Source organism: Ooceraea biroi, chromosome 4 (assembly GCF_003672135.1).
Source record: "Ooceraea biroi isolate clonal line C1 chromosome 4, Obir_v5.4, whole genome shotgun sequence".
NCBI classification, from domain to species: Eukaryota; Metazoa; Arthropoda; class Insecta; order Hymenoptera; family Formicidae; genus Ooceraea; species Ooceraea biroi.
In genome coordinates this window covers 16,086,207-16,109,361 of record NC_039509.1, presented here as the reverse complement: position 1 = coordinate 16,109,361, position 23,155 = coordinate 16,086,207, and the positions used below count along the sequence as shown (strand labels likewise).

Genomic DNA, 23,155 nt, shown 5'->3' with positions numbered 1-23,155 from the left:
GGTGGCAGCTTGAAAGGACAAAAAGTACTAAAGTACACCTCCGACCTTCTCCTAGCCAGCGTCGCGCTATCCGGAACTCAGAGCAGCAGCAGCAACAGCGGGATGCCGACGTGCTGGCAAACTTTTTTCGGCTCCTATAATTTATTTACGGCTGAGATATTTTTCTCTCCGGACTTCAACACCTTCCGTGCGGCTCTACCGATCCTTTGCCCAAGCGGGAAAGCGGCAAACGAGCGCGTCTTGAGCGATCCGGCTTCCTTGTTCCGTTCGTGACTGCGTCTCTCAGTATCTTCTTCCTTTTCCGCTGATGTGTCCGTGTCTAGCTTATCTCTTCTCCTTCACCACCCGCGCTTTACGTGTGCGATAGTTAATTTCTGTACAGCGGGTAATTCTGAATCAAGCTTTTTGACCCTCTTTTCGATATTCGTCATTTATAAAAAAATGCAGATAATTATTTGAATTTAAGTGAATTTCTGTCTGTGTGATCATTTTTTCATGAGAAAGCATTAATTATATAATACTTAGGAATTAAGTGGGAGCACCTTAGAAAATTCACAGCTGCTTAAAAATACTCGGCAGCAAACGTGTTTTTGATTGTCCGAGCGTTAAACGACGGTTCTCCTCCGCGTGCAAAACAGCTGTCAGGATTTGTGAAAGGCATCGAAAGCTCCATTTGTTATCGCGATGGAAAGAGTCATCCGGGTCCGCGTGCGGCGTCCTGAAATGCATTTTCGTATGTCCGGCGGCTCGGCTGGCGGCGGTTTTAGTGCCGCGAGCCTGTGTACGAACTACGCGCCATGAGAGGACTAGTCTTTGTCGCTATTTTGGGGAATGGACGCTGGGACGACGCGAATATGTTCGATCGATGAATCACTCAGTATACCGTGACGTTGACGCGGCGCGTTGGCGCGAGGGAGACGAGGCCCGCGCGCCGAGTTCCATGCCGAAGCAGATCGGAAAGGGGGACGACGGGGGGGTTACCGCTCGCGTAGAGGGGTTGGATGCACCCCGGCGCATTATATATATATATATGTATGTATGTATGTATATATACATATACATACACATATACACCGTGGCGGCTCACCGGTTGCGGGTGCAGCCTATGCAGGTGCGGGTGTATTAAAAAGCGGGGGTGGCTGCGGTCGCGTACCAATCACCCGACAGGGATGAGGGGTTAGCGGGGCCGTTGAACGAGAGACGGGTTACGGGGGTCGGATAGAGCGGACGGCAACCGGACGATCGGGGGCAGTCACGGCGCAGAGAGGGATCATATAGAGATGGTTCGTTGCGAGCAAAAGAGAGAGAGAGAGAGAGGGAGAGAGGGAGGAAGAGAAAGAAGGAGAGAGAATACGCCCGAGTCCACGCAGCTCGCCGTGAAATTTTAATCGTGTCGTCATTGGGGTAGTTTGTTGCGATAACCCGACCAGCATAGACGTATACGGATTTCGGGGGAAAAAAAAGAGGACAGAGGGTGGAAAACCGTGCCACCGCCGAACGTTACTCTTTTTTTCCGTTGTTTTTTTTTCTTTTTTTTCCTCGTGCTCTCGAGGGCGGTACATCGACCGCACGTACTAAGCATTGACGCGCGTTACCCGTTGCATTCATTAGCGGCACGAAAGTAAAAGTTGCTCAAAATTAATTCATTCACGAGAGCGCCAACATTTCGAAATGATTTGCAGGGCTCGCGCGAATTGATCTCGTTCGGTTGTTAACCGGCTGTTAGAAAAATCGATAAGATAAAAATACAAAATGTTCTAACGGACATGTAATGGTAAAAGTGTTACGGACAATCATCGCGACGCGCACGTAGATCGCGTGTTGAAAAACGCGCAACGGAGATTCATGGGGGCACGACATGTCGGCATTATCGCTCATTTGGTTCGGCGCGCATCGGAAAATAATGTAGAAAATTGTTTTGCGGTCTTTTTATCTCGATTTCAGGGACACTGGTCAGCGCGCGGGGTTGACGGGTGCTTTGTCTGTTTTCCATCAATCACGCAGACCTTTTCACCATGCGGATATCGAGCCTGCCCGTTTTTGCGTGCGGTGCATCCCGCTCGATTGCAATCGCGGCGAATTATTGAATCTGCTGCATCTCGTCCGACTGGATTAGGTTGCACGCGCGGAACGTTCAATACACGCATTGCAATTTGTTCACTTTATCGTCAAGTGCTGTAAGAATAATTCAAATGTGATGTATCGTATTTTCAAGGAATATTACAAGACATATGACAGATTAATTGTTTGTGCTAATTGTAAGATGATTATGGAAAATCTGAATCTTTTAATTTAAAATTAATTATAATAACGTTGTAATTAATTACAACCGATTAAATGCCGATTAAAAGATGACACTATCGCAAATAACGATTCATAATATTTAGTATTTGCATACATAATTATACACAATAATGAGTAATAATAAAATGTAATTATGTAACGTTGCACTTACCTTACTAGTTTTAAATGTCTTCGGTGAAATTTACCCTGATCATGTAAGAGAATAAATCGATATCGTGGAACGGATGATATTACTTTATTTGATGACGTACTTAAACAATGAATGATTTTGATTAAGGCCAGTCACGCATACATACAGTCAATCGTCAAGACGATTCGTCGATTTTGCGAACGATAATTATATAGTGAAATTTTTGCACGGTTATATCGATATCTCTTCGCCTCGCAATAGCGTTGTCTCATAAAAAGGGGACAACGTTCGATAAAATGTGACTCGGCCAGGATTTGAGATTCTTAAGATGGTGATATTTACAACGTAAGCTACTCGTAGTTTCGCTTGCACCAAACGTCATCAGCTACATGAATATCTTTTACACGCTCCTGCAAAATCACCTGGCACAATGTCTCTCGAGGAAATTTATACGATTGAAAAACGACGTGGGATGTATATCCTGATCCAAGAAACGTGTTCTTCAGGATTGCGATACTGTACGCCCGCGCTATAATAGTGCACTCGTGTAGCTGATGAGACATTCAGGCGGCTCAAGTGTCCTTAATCGGAATGACGAGAGGGTAGTGCTTAACGTATTTTTTTTTTTTCTGAAACATTAACCTAGATAGTGATCGGACGTTATTACGTATGTACATACTATGCGAACGTAAACCCTGGTTAGTCCTCGAGTCCATGACAATTCTTAGGATACCGCAACGGGTACAGAGGGACAGATAAGTAATTCTGGCAAAAGGTTCGTCTGAGAGTTTTGATAATTAATTTCCAAGCGGAGGATCATCGCGTTGAATCGAGATATTCGAGCATCTAACCGACGTGTTCCGCGCATCCCTCGACAGCTTGACGATGATAATATATAGCTTAACATTGCTGAAGTAATTTACAACATCGTGCAAGCGCTGCGCTCAGTCTCGGATCATTGAGAGATTAATCCGCTGATCTCAGCAGCAAAACAAAAATCCTTTCTTTCGATAAGAAAAGGACACACGATAAGTTTCGCTTTAATCGTATTTTTTCGACATGAAAATTTGTTTCTCTACCTCGACTCTCGAATTTGTTAAAATCGCCGCGCTCGAAGAATTCTCGATAAGTTTCGTTTTCGCTTCAATCCTTAGTAAGGTCTCCAGACATGTCTAGGCTTGGGACTCCTCTCTCTGCGCGATCTGATGGCTTCTCTCTCGACGTCGAGCCCGTCGTCCTTTCTTCGCGTTGTCAGATCCTGGCCGACATTCTCCTTATCCTGACCCTTCTTCGTGCTGAGATCGACCGTGCCTTCTAGACGGATTTTCACGGTGAGGTCGCCGCGACGGGCAATTTGATCCTGATCCATCTGGAGATCTGAGTCGTTTAAATTCTCTATACTTGGTCGCAAGCGAATCGATGCTTCTTGGAAGGTAGCATCCGTCGACGCGGCGTCCTCCACATCGCTTCTGATCGGCGAGATCCTCGGGGAATCCTGCTCGGGTAGAGAGTCGTCGCTCCTGATGCGGTCTCTGTTCAGATCTCGATCGTTCCTATCGTCCACTTCGATGCTATCATCAGGACTGTCCAATCCAGATCGACGCAAAACACCTTGATCGTCTCCCCTTCGCTCCTCGTCCTTCGTACTGCTCTCAGGACTGTCGCTGCTACTTCGGAGCTTCCTAAGTTCTTCCAGTCGAGCCTGATCCGGCCTTTGCAATCGCTGCTGCGCCATTCTCAGGGCCAGAGCGTGCCATTCCGGTTCCAGGATGTACTGCTGCGTGTGATACAGTGGGTTGTAGAGCCAAGAGGACTGCGGTAGCAGCGGCGCGAATATCGACCCAAAGATGGATCCCGTAGCACCCAGCAGATGAAGACCTGTGTTACGAACAAGACGGGACGTCAACTTCGTCGGCTTATAAACGGGGACTCGGATCATGTGGACCTCGGGTCGGATACGTCTCGACGTTTACCTTGAAAGTGTGAGTGGTGTCCGGACGGGCTGGGGGTCGTAGTAGTGGTGGTCGACTCGGCGGGAGGCGTCGGCGCCGTCACGGAGGCCGTTGTCAGCAAGCCCGGTCCTGGGTTGCCGGGTGACGTTGTCGGCGTTACTTCCCGCACCGACACACTGATGGGACCCAAATCACCCCTCGTGGATTCTTTCAGACACACCAATTTACATGGCTATTAATCGTTTAATCTCGCCTGAGAAAACACCGCGTTTACTTAAATAAGGCGCTCCCTTCCTCTAAAGGGGCTCACGATTTGAGTTCCTTCCGGAATTTTTATTCGTACAAGAATCTCGTGTCTTTACCGGCGTTAGATCCAGACAGCCTCGGAGATCTTTGTTCGATGGCGTGGTGGAAGGGGTTGAAGGCTGATGCACCAACTGGCTGTGGATGTGTGTGCGGGTGGTGGCCGGGGGGCGGTGGAAGACAGTGCGGCGGTAGAGATCCTCGGGGTAACCCGCCCCATCCCTGACCCGCTCCTTGCTCTAGTCCCAGGTGTTGCAATCCTGTGCAATCAAAGAAATGCAGATTACACGTTCCCGAGGATAATGTTTATTCAGCGTCTCCACTGTCACCGCGCCGCGGTGACCTCCATATCACGCAGAAATACTTGCCGCGAACGACACACGGACGCTCGCTCTACGCGCGCGGAATTTACACTCTCGTTTACGCATCAAAAGCTTTCGTCTGAAAAATATTTTGATAACCTATACATCAGCAGGCCTGCACGTCAAAAGTTGACATTTTCAAACAGGATACAATCCTTCAGTAGTGAGTAACGCAATGTAGACGGCAGTACCTGAAAATGACTGATACGATTGTTTTGTGACAAGACGTAACACATTTCTGGGCATCACGGTGGCGTTGTATAATTTCCGGCAGGTAAACGGTGATCGACTGACAGTCCGAGTCGTAGAAACGCATCCCTTTGACGTAGAGGCGGTTTTGACGTGGATGGACAGTTAAATTTATCCAACAGAGAATGCAGAGACGATCGATCACCTTTTTTTCGATAATAGCCAATATCGCGCGACCGCGCAAGCATGTGTTTGAATGCAATTAATTTCATGACATCAAAAAGTTCGTCCAAACGTGATCGGTCGGACGAGCCAACTGACATAAGTCGCATCATCGCCTTTGTCCGCATACTCGCGCAACGGCAGATTCATTTTCATTACTTTTAGAAGAACAAGAAGTGTTTCTTTCATAAATACTATATTTACGTTAATAAGTAGTTAGAAGAGAAGGGGAGAATTCCATTGTTTTTCTTCATTTTTTTACATCACGCATAAGAGATCGGACTTCCAACGCGTTGCGGTGCGGGAGAAGCGATATAAGAAGCGAACTCATCGTGGTCATCGACGTAGTATCGGTTTTTCGAAAGACCTTGATCAATAACAGATTATGCCGTCATCTGTGCGGGGCAGTTTAAAAATTCCGTGAAGGCTGCGCGAAGCTACCGTACGTGACGGGGGTGGGGGTCACGGCGGGGTGGTAAACAGGGGAAGCATGCTTCGCCGTAGTGGGGAGAATTGTCCGGTCACTGGCACGAGGGCGTGACCATCTCGACACGCAGATCGCCTCATTGGTCGCTCGTACGCCCCCACCCGTCGCGCCGTGCCGCGTGGTGGGACGTGAAAAAGCTCGGTAGGGGTCGAAGGGGTGATTTTTAAGCTCTCTTTAAGCCGCGCGCGCCCGCCAGGAAGGACACCGCTATCTCGCGTCCTACCACACCGGCGTGGCACACTGAACGGGCCAGCCGTGAGAGCTCGTAGTCCTCCTACTTTATGAGGGGGATTAAGAAAACGATAAGAGGCGCGCGAAAGCACCGCTGCCACCGAGCTTACGGGAGCCAACGGACGGCTTCCGTTGGCTGCAGCATGAATAAGAACCGCTTCGGTAAGCTCTGCAGGCATCAGGATCCTTAGGTGATGAGCGCGTCGCGCGAACACTGTCCGATAGCTGACAATGGATTTCCCCCCTCCCTCCCACGCGTTTGTCACGAAGCAATCAAATTTGGATTGCCGTCTTAAAAATAATTCTCCGAGTGGTTGAATTATTCTCCGTTCACGGCCGGCTGTGAAACATTTATAGTGAGATTGTGGGGGATGAAACATGATATTTTTTAATAATTGCAATAATCTTGTTAATTTGCTGTAATCGTTATATTAAAATGCATGTTATCAACAATTTAAAAAATATTTCTCTTTTATTTCATAATATTTTATAATCTCGTTTCGTAATGTTTTATAATCTGGATAAGCGTTTAGTGCGTCATAAAAGTTTCAAGTTTCTAAGCGAACGTGTAAAGTTCGATGCGGCACGCGTCCCAAAGCGGGCGTAACATATTTTCAATTTAATAAACCCCGAAAATGCCGTGCACCCTCTTTCGACGGAACTCGCGTGCCAGGTTGGGTTCGGCTGGCGGGCGATAATTCCGAAAACAAATGAAGACTAATGAGGGGTGGGCTCCGGCGAGATCTGGGAAAGAGTGAGAGCACACAGGAGGGAGACAGAGCACGGGAGACGAGGCTGAAAGGGTTCAAGGAGCCGCTGCTACCCTTTAAGGGGTGAGAAATGTTAAGCTTAAACGTTACGGCCCTAGGGTTAGTTGCCTTTGCGTGTGCCTTCTATCGGGGTACTGGGGCTTTAAGGGATGATGTATTATCGAGCAGCGTGCTCAAAATGTGCTACGTACTTTGGTCGCGCCGCTCCCGAGATGCGGTAATGTGACGTCACGTGTAATATGAGCTTTTAAGCGTAGCTTTATATACGTTTCGCCACCGAGCCGCCCGCGGGCTGAATTAAATTTGGCCACGTCGATTACAGAACTCATTGGCAGGACGCGATTTCGAATTTCGATTACACTTTTCGCTCGTAATTATTTCCGTCATACCATGGTGGTTTCCACGAATCTGAAAATAAATTATCTCGTGAATTGTCATCGTATTCCGTTTCGGTGCGTAAAGTTCCCGTCTAGTCTTTGACGTTTTAAGTTTTACGCGTGAATACGTTGCAACGACGCTACGTAAGGACCGTTTTATTTAAAGACGTTGGTTCGAAGCCTGACACGCAGTCCGTAAACGACGGGGGAAGTCCTCCAAGTTCTTCGCCTCGAGTCTCCACGATCTCGCCACCCCGAGATACATAATAAATTAATTCGCGTATTTTCCTGTCTGTCTTATCTATTCAAATCTATGCAAAACAGGCGTTAAAAACGCCCTTCTTGCTGCTAAGGCGTTAACCCTTGCGGAGCTCGATCTCCCCCTCTTTGCCAACCTCTTCGCTTCCTCTCTGTTACTCTTCGTCTCGCTCGTCGCTCCTCTTTCCACCCCGCGTTCTATCCTCTAGCTACTGCCGGTTGGATGTCTTTGCACACCCACCCTTTGCGCCCGTTCTCATTATCGCGTCGCAGCAACCCCTAAAATGCCACCCTGGAAAGGTCCCTGGCACCGATCTAAGCTCCACGAGGAGATATTTCGAGAAAGGACGAGAAAATTGCTGTCTCTCTCTCCCTTCTTCTCTGTCTTTATCCTACTGTTGCGAGGTTTTCTCTTTGAAGTTGACGAAGAGCGCAAAAATGATGGATCTTTTAAGAAATTGGCAAAATTTAGCGGTGCATAAATTTTGGTCTGTTTATTACATTCTCTGATTATATATAGGTGTAAATATTTTAATATTATATTATTATTATTATTCATTATAATAATAAGTGATTCTATTGATGCGCTAATTATATAATATTATTCCGCACATAAAAGTTTTAGAAATTCATTATATAATAATTATTACAAATTGTCGATGCAATAAATTTTTGTTTTTATTACTGAAAATTTATCTATAGACATGTAGCTTTTTCATAAATGTCATCTACATAGTGCTTAAGATAAATATTCGTTTTAATAATTTGCATACGAATTATGTGCATACGTATCAGTACACGTATCAGTTTGATTCCATTACGTACATTCAAAGTCCGATCGTGAATCGAATCGAAGACGCCTCGATTTCAGGTATACTGCGGGATGCTAACGGGTATCTGTTAGGCTCGGTGGGTTTCCGTGTCGACGACAGGAAAGGAGACGAGAGGGAAGACCGACGGCTAGAGAGAGCGTCATTAGTTACCGTCGCTTCCAGAGAAAGGTCCCGGTCGCCGGACCTGATTAAAAGACGGGACACCCCGGGATGCCCTTGCAAGACACGCAAGGGGGTGAAATGTGACGCGAATTTAAAGGATCCGCAGTGATTCGACACGGGGGTGGACAGGAACAACCCTTAAAAAGGCTTCCTTTAAGGACCGCACGGTCGAAGGGTTGCCGCATTCGGTTTTCCGTACGTGGAAGCGGCTTTTGAACGTGTCGCATCGTAAATCAGGTACAATAGCGTTCAAGTCCGAAAGCGGGATATAATCCGACGGTCGTAACAGGTCAGGGTAAACCTTGTCGTGACTAGCCCAATCAGCACCCCCTGAGATTTACGATTCGCTCGCGTTGTATTATAATAGTAGTGTATTCGAGGAAAAAGAGCTGAACGGTGCGCGAAAAATATTATGGAAGAAGAATTCACATTAATAATTTTTGCCAAATTATATATATATTTGGCAAATTATATTTCTGGTAAGAGAGAAGATCAGCTTTAAAGGAGCTCGCGAATTTACTGCAAAACGATCCAGGAACGAAGCGACAGTTTTAAACTGAGCGTTCCTAACAATCTCCCCCAAATGAGGTAAAGGCCACCTTATTGAAACAGGGGTCGCGATTTTTCCGGTTCTCTCCCCGAGTCCTCCGCCACCCGTCCTCCCTCTCGTAGGCGGTTAATTGACACGGGAGAGCGGAAAGAGGGAGGGCAGATTGGGGCTGCACGAGCTGTTCTTGTTAACTCGAATCTTGGCACCTCGCGATTTTTCATCCCCTTAGCCAGACTGACAAAGACGACGGGCACGGTCTCCCGGGAGGCGCGCGATCAGGGTGTTTTCGTTCGCGGACAATCTCAGCGACGATCTGCCGCGTGTAGTATCTGTCATCGGATACATTAATTTTCTCTGAACTTGCTCATTCCTCAGTGTGTCATGATACTTATCAAAATCATCGGAACGCAAAAGTCGAGAACATTCACCCTCTACAGTCTGCTGGATCGTCTTTTGGATCATTGCCAAAGGTCTCTTCGAGATCTACACGAAAAAACTATTTCGGAGATATTTTAAATTTTATGCTGTGTTGCGAATGACGCGAGTGATTTTTGACAAAAATAAAAAGAACGTCGTGCTAATGCGCAGAGCGAACGGATAATAAGCGGATAATAACGCGGAGCGTGTCACCTCAACATATTGCAATTGACGAGAAGAACAGAATTAGAGCGACGGAATATCGGAGATTGAAGGGAGAAAAAGGCGCATTGGCTCGCCCGTCGGACAACGGCACTCTCACGAAGCCCTTAGGGAGCCCATAAAATTCGTCCCTGCTGTCGAGGTAGGCCCGAACGAAATTTAATAACATCCCCCTAGTTACACCTCAATGGGCACCTTAACAACCCTGCACGGCCAGCCACTCGCCTCACGCGCCTCACCCCGGTGATGCTCTTCCCTTTCTCCTTATCAACCCTCCTGACGTAGATGTCTAATAAACCACCTCTTGAGCAGCCCCTTACCTAGTCAGCGATACCCGGTCGGCGCCGGCCAGCTTTGAAAGTTCGAAAGGTGCTCAACTGACCGACCCTCCGTCGGACTGGACGGAGGCGCAACCTGTGAGCCGAGCACCGAACCCCGAGCGAAAGGGTTGAAAAAACTCGCGGGCACATTACTCGAAATAAACCGATCGATATTAGTCGAGTGCCGTTTGCACCCTAGCCCCTCCGAGACAATGTAGGTGACCCAATTGCGCGAATACAATTTATCCGGTGGCGTGTGAAAACCGTGAGCCAATAACTCGCAATATGCTTCTGATATATAGCTGAGATCTTGTGATCGATTAAAGATCCGATTGATTTTAAGCACGTTTGAACGCTAGGAATGCGTTTGCTTTTGCATCACGCGACTTTCCGTTTAGTGACAGCCAATTGAAAAATAATCGCGGTTTTCGAAATCTGTTTCGAGAAGGTCGCTCAATGAACACCGCACTTCCGTTCCCATGCGTCTGCATCATGCTGGAACAATCCACGGACAAAATCGCGATGGCATGAAGGGAAGGAAAGTTGCAGCTCCGGGCGCGGCAGTGGCTGATTCTTGATTGAGCAGATCGTGGATGCGCGGGGGTCGGAGGGGCGGCAGCAGGGAGAAATCGACGGCAGGACTGCCATCCCGTAGTACGCCTCGGGGATAGGAGGGAGCGAAGCTCCGTTAAGCCGCTTATCATGCCGAAACAATACACTGTCGGTGCACCAGTATCAGTACCCGACCCTCACTGCTCCGGGCTAGTCCCATCAAAATTTGGAGCTTCGAACGAGTTTCAATGGAATTCGTGCCACCCGACTGTCCTGTCGAAACGGCCGGATACCTGAAAACTTTTTCGAAAATGCTGACGACGGTGAAACGTTTAAACCATCGTTTATATCGCAGCGAGCGCATTACCGCCCTGAGAAACAGGCTGACCGATTACGCGCTGAAAACAGTGCCAAGCGATATTTCGTGATTCGCTTAGCGCGATCTCAGCGACAGGGCATTCATCAAATACTTTTTCATCATAAAAACCGTATTCGCGGGAGCAGGTCCACTTCGTGGATCATTAATGGCTCAAGTTGGGAAATTGGCGGGAATATTTTATCGTTTCGTAAGCTACTCGATAGCGAAGTTGACGGTGGCAAAGTTTCTTCGTCGAGCCTGGAACCGGGCGACTTCCTCGAAACGAAAAGGCAGAGTTCACGCTCGGGGGCTTAATCAGAGTCTTCTCCACTTAGAGGCCGGTGGCAAAACTCAATTTTGAGTCGGTGCCTGCCGACGCTCAATTTTGACACCCTTCGCAGCCACGAAGCCAGCGCGCGAGAAGAGGGCGTCGACCCTGGCCCGCCGAAGTTGCCGCAGTTACTCTACTCTCGGGAGGGGCACGGCACGGGGTTGCAAACTTAGTTATCTATCGACGGAGAGACGTGCCGAGAGGCTGAAGGTGAGCCTCACCGGAAGCAGGTACCCGCGCAAACTCGTCGCGACAAAGATGAAGGAGGCTCGCACGCGCGTGTCTTCGATTAGAGAACACCCACTTACCCGACAGCTTGAATCCCAGCGGGTCCTGCGGGTGTCCGAACGGGAATGGACGAGGTCCGAAGTGAAAGGGATGAAAAGCCTGGTGTCCTGCAACGTGGGATGAATTCATGAGTCGGAATCGACGAAGCTCGCCGGCAGTCGCGACGCTTCGATAATATTGGCTTATGCGTTTTCTTCTAGCCGCGCGTTAGTTCACCGGCTCATCTCGTTAACTGGACTCTTAGCAGGTCACCCCATCGATTAAGGTGGACCTCAACGTTAAAAATTCACCCCCGCATTATCCTCAGTAGGTAAAGCTGAACTCACTTGTCTTGGAACGCGGCTCCCTGGGACCATCCACGGTCACCTTAATCGCCTTCGACAAGGTTGCCACCTGCGGCGGCGACGTCTGCAGCATGATCGTCAGGGTGAAGCTCTTTCCTGAAACGAGAACGGGATACAGACGTCGGGAGATGAGAGAAAGAATTATCGCCCGGCGGTAAAACGAGAGACGGGATTCTCCCAATGGGACGATGCTCGTTTCGTGCTTTGGCTCCGTTGCCAAATCAAAAACCATAAAGGCGCGGGCGAGCCCGCGCTCCTTACTCCTCGCGGGCTCTATTATTCATATCCAATTCGCGCCAACCGCGAAGAGAGATATTCTCAGCACGCGCAATTTTATGAACTTGAAACCGCTTTCGCAATTCGGATTTCGTCTTCCCTCAAGTATTCTATCAAGAATACGCTTGGGCATACTGTGAGACGCGATAAAACTCTTTTCATCTTAGCGTGACATTTTTATTTTGTCAAGTGAATTTTTTGGACTAAGCAATTGTACAGCTCTCTTACGATTGATCGGGCCGAAATTTCTTGACGGATTTAATCCGTCGTGATTTGTAAGGAATACATGCACGCACGAGCGAAACAGCAATGCGCGCCGCGGTGCGTTCGCTGGAAACAAAACACAAATGTGCCGGAAGTAAGGGGTGAACGAGTGACGCCACCGCGTCGATGTTTGTTCCCGGATAGACTGGAATATGTTAATACTGCCGGCGCTAAACGCAACCCTCTGAAATACGCCCGTCACGCGCGATTTCGTCGTTTTACCTTTCGCCGTGTTGACAACGTTCGGTAGCTCGATAGATGAGACATCCACTCCACCGATTATCTCGGAATTTTCAAGCGGACGCGGTAACTTGATCGGATAATATTTCACAATATCGTAAAATATTCCCCAAATACAAAAAATCATGATCCTCTGTAACTTTGACACGTGTCACATCAGTTTTGTTATTTCAGCGATTCTTTTCAAATAAATCCGCAATTTTTTAATTTTTCCGCCGACGTACGTCTGTTTTCTTTTCACATTTTTATTTAAATAACAAACGTGGTTTTTTAATCAGCTGAAAATACGACGCGGCAAGTTAATTCCCGATTCTTCGAATATTTCGCGCCTCTTAACATGTTTTTCAGCCCGTTTTCGCACTTCGCTAGCGCTTTTCATTCTCCAAGTCCCACCGATGACCTGAAACAATATCGGCAAACGCGCGCAGATGAAACGCGACTCGTAACTGGCCAGGCCGTTTACTAAATTTCGATGTTTTCGGCACAAATATTTCAATCGATGACGCGCGCGTCGCGCGGAATTCGTCACGCGTTCGACGCATCGCACTCGGCCCCGGTAATCGCGCGTACGTGAAATAAAATGCGAGAGTTGCCCAGCCATCGCATCGCGTCGCGTCCTGCCACGATGCCGGGCAAAGAAAATAGCGCCGACGACGCGACATGCACATGGCAAAACAAGGCACTTATACCTTTTTTCGCGCTCCGCGACAATAAAGTTATACGGCTTATAATGGCGTCGCCAAGTGCGGCCGGTACGTACACGCGCGTGGTCGGGTAGTTTTATTTTATGGTGGCGCGGCCGACCCCCCCGTAAACGACCGCGTTTTTACGGTGAACCACGACATTTAACCGGCTTACCGCCCGTCGCCCGGCGAAATACCGGACTTTAACTTCGCCAAGGGAGCCGTGCCATTTCCAGCGCGCTCCCTTTCGCATCGCGCGGTGATTGGCTGCTATTTTCGCGCCGCGCTGTTTCGTGATGTCTATCCAAATAGTCAAAATCGATTTCACACTTTGTGCGCCGAATTTTTAATCCATTACTTCACATCGAGATATCGAGATATCGAGCGATCTCATCAATCTTTAGTTTCATGCATCGTCGCTATTTATATATTTATAATTTCGAGTATTTTTCAAAGCAAGAGGCTCATCAGCTTTCTAGCATCGCACGTCAGAAAATCCGTTTAACGGTACGATGACGATGGATGATTGAAAACTCGATAATAAACGCGTCTCGAAAAAAATTGTCGATTTTCTTGCTGTCGGAGCTTGTTGTCATCCGGCTTTTATTTCGTAACGGACTGCCGGAAGATCTCACCGGAGAGATTTCGTGGCTGAGAGCTAACGAGACCGAAGTTTATTGCCAGCGCGGTGTCAGGCGCGAAAGGGCGGCGGTAACGCGAATCAGGGGTGATGGCAGGCATTTTGAGGGTGTTTATGAGGCATTATGTGTAACTCGCTGGAAGAACGAGCCACCCTTCAGAGTCTCTGCAGCCCTCGATCCTCGACTTACCTACGTCTAGCGAGATTCTAATTCATTGGTACACTGTACACTGTCGGGATTCACGGCGGCCAATCGCATGTGAAAACAGTTTTCATGTTCTCCGAAAATGATCCTATTACGACAAAATCTTTCGACTTGCTGCGTGATTTACGAGATTGGAAAACGCATTTTGCGTTCTTTTTGGCATCGGCCGCTTCTTTTTTCGAGCGCTCCTTCATGCGCCGCGGATTTCACTCATCGATGATAGTGTCCTACGTGCTTGCAAACAAGTCTGAAAAAAATTACTAATCCACGCGTCGTACGTCACTTTTATCCAACAAAATATTGCCTGGTCGCAGACGCGATTGAGAGGATCCATAAAGATTATGATGTCCGAGTCCGTAGAGTTTCCCGTTCTGCTGGATTTCTTTTTTCTTTTTCATTTTTTTTCGAAAGATCGTCCGGGATTCAGTTGTTTCTGCGGCGCTCTATTAGTATTTCCCTCATTCAGACTTCGAAATCCACGTCAAGTGGAGGAATGCGAGGACGCAAAGTTAATTTTCACGTGAACAGTCGATCGAGCCTCAGTCCGGCGTGCAAGTTTTTGCGGATATTTTTGCAGGGACGCGGGATACTCTCGAAATACCCTCGCAACGATATTTAGCAAGCCAAAACGAGTCGGAGTGAGAGATTAATTCGGGCGGGGTTGGCTCGCGTCCACTTACGCGACAAGAATTATGCGAGAAGACACGAGAGAACGCTCACGCGTTTACCCTAAGTTTACCCAAGGATCATGCAGTGTTAAAAACTCCCCTGTTTGCCGGCGAGGCGAGTACGAGGGTTGCTCGGATCGTTATTTCGGAGTGTTTGTCCTGTTTTAAGATTCTGACGTTTTGACTATCCGAATCATGGTAGACGAGCACGAGTGTACATCGCCGTGACATGTTTGAAAGAAAACTCTCTCTCTCTTTTTTTTATCTACACACGAGTATTCGCACGGTATCTTAAACGAGTGTCGGGGGCATTAAGAGGGATCGATTAAATAAGTATTAATAATCCGTGCTCGTGAAATTCCTTAACGACGCTAAGATCAGGTGGCAGATATATAGAAAACAGATAGCGGATCACGAAAGAAAACTGTTATCGCACAGGCACGTCTGGCGATCATTTCGCGATAACTTTGACGATATTCTGCTGCAGGATAAACTTGCACGAGGATCGGTTCTCGCTGGGAATAATCGCAACATCGAGCACAACGACTTTCAGATGCAACGGCGCGACCGGGTATGTGGTCATTGAAGCGTTTGTAAAAACCTGCCTTCCTGTTGGCGCGACGGAATGAGGAGCGAAAAATATCGAGAAAATAAAGTAGGGAAACGTGGAATTAATATATGTGAAAGAAACGGATATGTGCGCACGTACGCGGGCCCGTACTACAGACCAGAGCGGAAAATAATGTTTAATCGGTAGAAAATCTCGGCGCAGTCATCCGCCATAGGATCGCGTGCTTCTCGACTCCCCGCACCCTCGCAGTTCTTTCCGCGATCCTTCTTTGCTCGAGGGATGGATTTTTTAATTTTTAATTGGCAAAAAACGTCGCGGAGGTGGTCGCCGGCGAGATCCGCCAACCACTCTCGTGGATTTAACTGGCGTATTCGGCTTCTCGAAAACGTTAGTATCTCCTAATGTCAGAAATTACGTCTTTTCAGAGAGCTGTCCCCGTCGGATTGCCGTCACTTGAAATTAATTTTTATACCGCGAAAGTACATTTATTCCGACAATGTTGAGGTATATTTATACTTTGATGTAAGTTTGTTATTCAACAAATCTCTATCAACGAGCATTGCTAACTGATCGAGGAGTTTTTTGATCCTCGTGAATTGGACATGTTTTAAAGCAAAGCGTTGCCACTGCATGGGCAAGCGGTTGCAACAGCTGTTTGGTCGACTGAACGCGGTAGCCGGTATTATTTTTAAAGATCGATGAAAACGGACGTCGACCCTTCTCAGCGCGAGGACGGACCTTTACGACATATTAAATAATCTCCACGCCATATCGGAATTCTTCATGGCACTTTTCGCTCCCGATGACTCCCGTCATCGCAAGGAGATTTAGATTTAGCGCTCAGCTAAAAGTATCTTTCTTACTTCTAAACTTGTGTTACCGAAGATAATAAGAAAATCGAGAGTGTCACGAAATTTATTTAACAAATAAATGCGGTGGCCGAGGCGTCGATACTTGAACCGCGCGTTTCTGTTCCGAATCGTAAAGAAGATATCAAAGATTCGTATCTGCGCTCGCGAGAACGGCGAACTTGCAGCGTTCTGGTGTTGCAACGTTCACCACGCGACGACGATCTAAAACGGGTCCTCCTTCCACGGGAAGGGAGAAAGAGAGAAAAAGAGATCGGAAAGCGGAGGCGGCTTGGGGGCTCTGAGCGAGACGGGGATCCATTGCGCCAGGACATCGGTCAGGATCTGGCTGTCGATAGTCGGAGCTTTCCCTCGGATTCTCGCGCTCTTCCTGCCTATACCTCGGCCGGACCGTCATAAAACACAGGTAACTCCGGTATTTATGCCCGTCGTTTTTACGCCCGTCGCTAACCCCTTCCGTCCCGCCGCACCGCACCCCGTCGCGCTCTCTCTCCGCGTTCCAACACCAGCGCAGCGCAGAGAAACACGCATGTATAGCCGCGTCTCCGTACGGCCCGTGACTCCTAGCAGTCGGAGGTTGACGCTAATCCCTGTCGGGAGCGAAAGGGGTGGCCGAGTGATATACGCCCCTGCGCCGGTATGATAATATTCCGCCGCCACCCCCGCGACCCCTAGCCGTGCGTAGTCGTTACACTCCGGCCGCACACCACTACGCTTCCAGAAGAGGTCCCTCTTTTGGGTCAGCGCGTAAGACCGAATGAAAGCGATTATAGACGATTAAAAAGGATCGGAGCGAGTCTGGGGGGAAAAAGGCTTGCCGACTCCTGACGCGTCCAAGTTTTTCTCGGGCACGACCTCGTCATACGTTGTTCATTCATTCGCGAGGAAATGAGGATTTTCCGGAAAACAATTGGCCGGAGCATTTGCAAAAAATCGGGGAAATCATATTCCGCCGTCCAGAGAGAAAAAAAAGGAGAGAAAAAAAATGAAATGTATTTGCGCACTTTTCTGCGGAATTGTGCGTTTGTGGATCCGACGATTCATTCGAGGCTCTACCTCCGTCGGGGTCAAAAAATTTTAGACTTTCTCATCAGATCTCTAATTTTCGGCGAATCCTCGAATTTCCGGTCAGCTTCCAATCGCTTGAACTAGGGCAAACTACGTGGCCTAGGATTTCTTCGTCCCGCGTCGCCATTCCCGACCGTCCTATCAACGTCGTCACGCATCTCGACCACGATCAATTCTCCTCCGTCCGCATTCGCAATATTAAATTGGCCTGACAAAGCCCGCGGGCGAGCGCGAGACAAATATTTGCAGCCGAAAAAGTCGGTAGCGCGCACGCGGGGATGCGTGCAAAACAACGGGGGCAAAAAAGCGAGTGGAACGCGTGAGGAATCTGTATATAAAATGCACTCCGGGGCTCCTCGCCTCGGCGTGGTATTATGCAGCAATACGCGCGACGTGACTCGCCAACAAACATCATAAATTTTCGATTTATTCAGCGGGATCTGTTTGCCCTTTCTTTGCGCAGGTAATAACGATCACCTGTCACGCATTTAGCCTCCACGTAACGCACATCTCAGTTCTTCTTCCCGTTTTTTCGCCCCTCTTCATCTGCCCCTCTGCCGGGGCAAATATTTTTTGTCATGCCCCTTCCGTCCGGCGTCCGCCACGCGCGTATAATTTTCGACGGTTCGAAGCGCGCCAGACGAGGCCCGGCTTTTATCTCGACGCGCGGAAATTCGCCGGCGTCGGACGTGCGGAAAGAAAAATCCGCCGATCCTGCCCGGTGATCGCGATACGCGGCGCGGAACGATCTTGCGTCACTCTCATATAGGGAATCTAGAGGCAGATCGGTGCATACCAGTGGTAGTTAGGGGCTGCCCGTAATACAGTAATGAGGGCTTACTGCCATGGAAACCAAAGCCGCTTACAGCCAACCACTCTACCTCCATCTACTCCACCCTCCCGGCCCCCGCTCACACTCCGTTCATCTCACTCGCGTTTCGGCGTCCCGTCCCCATTCCACGATTTCCTATATATCCGCGATATCCTCATTCGCGAATCTCGCGAAAAAAATTCTGGGAACCGTTCCCGAGTCTCTATTGTTCCGTCACGAATATCTTGGATCTCTCCATTTCTCGAGTGGAAGAGGCCAATGTGGGACGCCCGATCGAGGCGCGCTCTGAAACCTCGTTGAAACATATCGCTCGTGAATCAACGCGGCCGAATAAAAAGGAAAATGCGACGACGAAATTATCATCGACAATCGTGCGTCCCGGAAAGAACGCGGGACTGATCGTCGAAATAAGTCAATGGGATACGCGGAAAGAAAAGAGCGAGGGCCGTTTAGGGTCCGCCGTCGGGTGAAAGTGCTGCGGCACCCGCCGATATCGCAAACCCCGCAATTTCCTTTTCCAATTTGCCATAAACAAGTCGACCACCCCCTCGTTAACCGGCTACGCTCGTGACTGCTCTCTCTCTCTTTCTCTCTCGCTCCATCGTTCTCTTTCGAAAGTTCAACGTCGTCGTGGAAAGACGAGGCAGAGGAGGGTGGCTGGAGAAGACGGACGAAGAGGACGAGATGGTGCAACTCGGTCGAATTAAAGGAATTAAAGGACGCCTCGTTACTCGTATCTTTCGATTCCCTACCTCGATTGGTGCACGTGGAACGAGAGGAGACGAAGGGAGAAAAAAGGATGCCGGAAAGTTTGCTTCTTTCCCGCTGTGACCTAGGTCCTTCGGTGCCGCTTCTCTCCCCCGTCCCTTCGGTTTCTCTTCGAGGAGCGAACGTTTGCATTAACCGTCCGTAATGGGTGCGATTATTAGGGAGCATTATTCAGAGACCTCGGACCCCAATTTTTTCTTGCCCCTCGCCGCACTGGTGCGCCCGCCTTCTCGGACGAAAGGAACGCTGAATTATTGAAACGAAGTCGGGAATTAAAAAATCTCCGCGTGCGCTCCCTTCATCCCGCCTTCGCGGCGCGGATGGCAGTCGCGAGGAGATACCGGGTCACGGTATTTGTCGCGTGAATTAAAAATGAGAACGGGACGAGGGGCCAGGTGGTGGCCCGAGCTTGGCTTTCGACGCGGGAAAAACGAGGCCATCAGTCGGGGCACCATCTTAATGTAGTGAAGTCTGAATGATTTAAGACGCCATATCGGAAGAAGGCGAACCGGCACAAAAGCCGATCGAGTTTTCGACGTCAACTGATGAACGTTATTTTGGTAAAGCAAATTTACAAGAATATTGAGAGCGTAACCCAGAGAAGAGTTATAAATTTGCTAACGTTTTATCGCATCAGAGCAGCATTCAAAAAGAAATTTTACTCTGTATAGATTAAGGCTCACATTATTATGTAATTCACAAGACTCACCTCTCCCGCTTCTGCCGACGAACCTGAGGTCATTGAATTTAGCGACCTGGTTTTTCATTAGAGCTGTAGAATTCCGCAATTCCGCGCAACAATTCTCATCGTTTCCGGCCCGAACGGTCACAAGGGTACCGTCTCCAACCTCGCCGAGGGCTACTACCTTGAAGGCTACCGGAAGGGTCTTGTTCGATCTCCAATGCGACGGCAATACCGTGCAGACCACATGTGGAGAGCCTTGTATCAACGTAGAAATCAAAATTACATTATCCGCAAAGTTATTATTAAAATTAATTGCGCTTTTGTCAAGATAATTTATTATAAAAATTACAGTGTCTGCAGATATATTTTAAATAAATTTTGTACTATTTGGAGAAATGTGCGAGTAAATTTAAAGAAAATATATCTCTAATTAAACTGGTCGCACACAGCTTACAGCTATACTTGAACTCTCTCAAAAAGTAATCTTACGCTGGGCTGATGAACGAAAATATAAGCAGAATAGAAAGGCGAATTATATATGAAATAAATCACACATAGAAATAATATTTCCGGAAATGTTGCGATTCCATGATACCTGTACGAATAAGTTCTCCGGGATGCTCGGCGAGCAATCCATCCAGTGTCCTTTCGGCAAGCAGGTCAGCAGTGAGAACATAATCGGAGTGATGATTTCCGCCGGCCGAACCTTGAGAAGGAACTTCGTTCGCCAGGTGCATTCTTCTCCTCGAGGACGAAGCCCGCGTTCTCCGTATCCTGGGCCCACCGATCTGGCCCACCGGATTCGCTTGATGCACCACCTGATGGCCACCACGTACTGGCCTAGGATCGGGATAGTCTAGACCGGGAGGCCGATCCTCGGATCGTGCATCTCGTGAAGGATTCGTCATGAGCACGGTATCATCGGTTCCCTCGATCGAGACGTCACCTTTCCCTGCAAGCTTCCCGGTGGAATTCGGCTGCTCAATTGTTTACGTCTTACTCTCACCGAATCGTAAACGAAGTAACTGTATACGTGATTAGCGGGAGATCGATTCTTCTGATCAATTCCGATATGATGCTTGGTCCTCCAATGATACGTCTGCGTTCGTGATATTTTCTCACTTCGTCGAAGCCCGATTGCCAGTTGCTTCTTCCGTGAGCTAAACTTCTCTCATCGGGATCGATTATTGCATTCGATAACTGATCAAGATGTCGTGCTTACTTGATGATGATCCGCGAATTTTTTCAGCACAGATCGATCTTACCGGTGGTAAGGAACGCATTACGAATGCACGTCCTTCTCTCAGCGAGAATTGGATTTGTTTTCTACGGGATCTCGTGCGGCACGCGCGACTCTTCGGCGGCTTCCACGGCCCTCGCGGGCCCTAGGCTCCTTTGATCCTTATTTCATTATCTTGCCGCGGCACGGAGGTAGGCGCATCCGTTTGCAGATTCTTCTCCGTCTCGATTGCCAACTCGCGGAGAAAATTCGTTTTATTGGAATCGTCGGCAATCTCGACGACCCTTGTTTCTATGTATTCCGATTCTTTGATCGGGCCTGCCGTCTACTTATCAACGATCAAGGAACACTTGCCGCTGCTCAAAACACTTAAATCCACTCATCGAGAATCGGAAGTCAACCTCGCAGAAACAGATCCGAGCTGAGAGAAATACTGATTTTTATCATGCGTATCCTCTTAAAACACTATCGCACAGTCCTCGTGATCGATGGTACCATGCTCGTGCACTGTCTTCTTCTCAGTCATGTATATTCTTGCCACTAAAATATCCCAGCATATATCCAAAGGTCCTTTTAAATCAAATCATGTGTTTCCGCATGCGGCGCTCACCGCGCGAAACTTCCGGTAAACTTTGGCGAGAGCCGCGTACGGCATCTGTCACGTGTATCTCCGCCACCGATCGAAGTCTTGATCAATTACGGGAACGCGTCAACCGCGAGTCGAATAACCGATTGAAACACGCAATCACTGGTAGAAAGACTTCCTCGAGGCTTGTAAACTGATCGAGATGAGACGATCACGATCCACGATGCATCTTCATCCGCGCACGTCAACACCGATTCTTCATTCTTCGCTGATTTCTTCGCCGCGCGGATTGCAGGATGTATCCTCGGATGTGTCCTTTGCAGAGAGCCGATCACTGTCGCGGTCACGATGATTCTTCACCTGGCCGTTGCTTCGGCGAGTGGCAGGATAGCTTCTACTCGGAGGAAGTAGGATAGGGTGTTTAACTCGCGCGGTCTCGTTTCGGTTCGGCGGTGGAAGATGGCGGCTTCTGCGGTGGAGCCGCGCGGTGTGGTTGCGGTGTATTTTTGAGGCTGCCGCCCCCAGCCACCACCGAGACCACCCTGGGTAACCCTCCTCGCCCCCTCTTTTCGTCGCCCCCGCAGCCCGCCGCTCGTCTCTTCCACGCCGCCGCCACCGCCGCCTGCCCCCACGGTACCCGTCTGGTGGGGGATTGGTTTTTCCAAGCGGTGGGGAAAAATCTCTCCGTTTCTCTCTCTGGCTGGCGGAAATTTCTCTTTTTCCCTCTTTGTCGCGTTGCCGCCGCGCGCACAACCTCCTCTCGCAGGACTGCCGCCGCTATCCTGACGATACTCCCGCCGATGACGACTCGCGGATTACACAAACCTCGCGCTGTCTTCCGGGCTCCCTCGTCGTTGCGCCGGACGACGGGGGCTTCGCGGGATGTTCCGGGGGAGACGAGCTTCCGGAGATGAATCTCGACGTTGCGTCTCACCGCGTCGCATGATTGCGGCGCGGGATTGACACCATGGGTCGAGCGATGATTTTGACCGCACACTGTCGCGAATTATCTGCACGGATGGACGGTGTGGGTCCAAAGGCGCACAACGTGATATTTATGCAGCAAGTTGTCGCGCTTCGTCGTTCAATACGGTGACGATGTATGTGAAAAATATTTTTCTCGAGGGTTCATTTAAATCGTATCACGAACTCCTCATTGCGACAATTTTACCTTTCATTTCAGCAGTATTATCGTTTAAATGTAATATTACATTTTAGACCACTATCCATGTTTCTCACTGCAGCGGAACAATCTCATTTGTTTAATTATTCACAGAGAAGATTAGACTGTACCACATTCATAATCACACGTGACAGCTGCGAAATTAATAGGAATCGTCAGTTGTAATTAACGTGGTAGGAAATAAACGCAGCTTATTTCGTTCCGTCTTGATGTCGAGCACTTTTTGCAGCAGCCAAACGAAGTCCTCTAATTATTCACGCAGATTCGAACGTGCACTTTCAGTTGTCGGGGGTAGAAAATATTTTCGACGATTGTCCCACATGATCGCGCTCGTTTCAGTCGGCCGGCTTTTCGCCCTTCTCGGTTGATTTCTTCCTGCTTCCGTTGCTCAACGACCACCCCGCGCGAGACTGCG

At 48.7% G+C, this 23,155-nt stretch overlaps 1 protein-coding gene across 1 annotated transcript; it reads right to left on the bottom strand.

The window, feature by feature from the left end:
* Positions 1-2,517: 2,517 nt before the first annotated feature.
* LOC105284888 lies at positions 2,518-22,085 on the bottom strand. The gene is made up of 7 exons (XM_011348721.3): positions 20,327-22,085; positions 19,756-19,986; positions 11,945-12,058; positions 11,639-11,725; positions 4,749-4,949; positions 4,408-4,593; positions 2,518-4,312 (listed from the first exon to the last, which is right to left on the bottom strand). The coding sequence occupies exons 1-7, from the start codon at positions 20,637-20,639 to the stop codon at positions 3,585-3,587; spliced, it is 1,860 nt and encodes a 619-aa protein (XP_011347023.1). The 5' UTR covers positions 20,640-22,085; the 3' UTR covers positions 2,518-3,584.
* Positions 22,086-23,155: the final 1,070 nt, after the last annotated feature.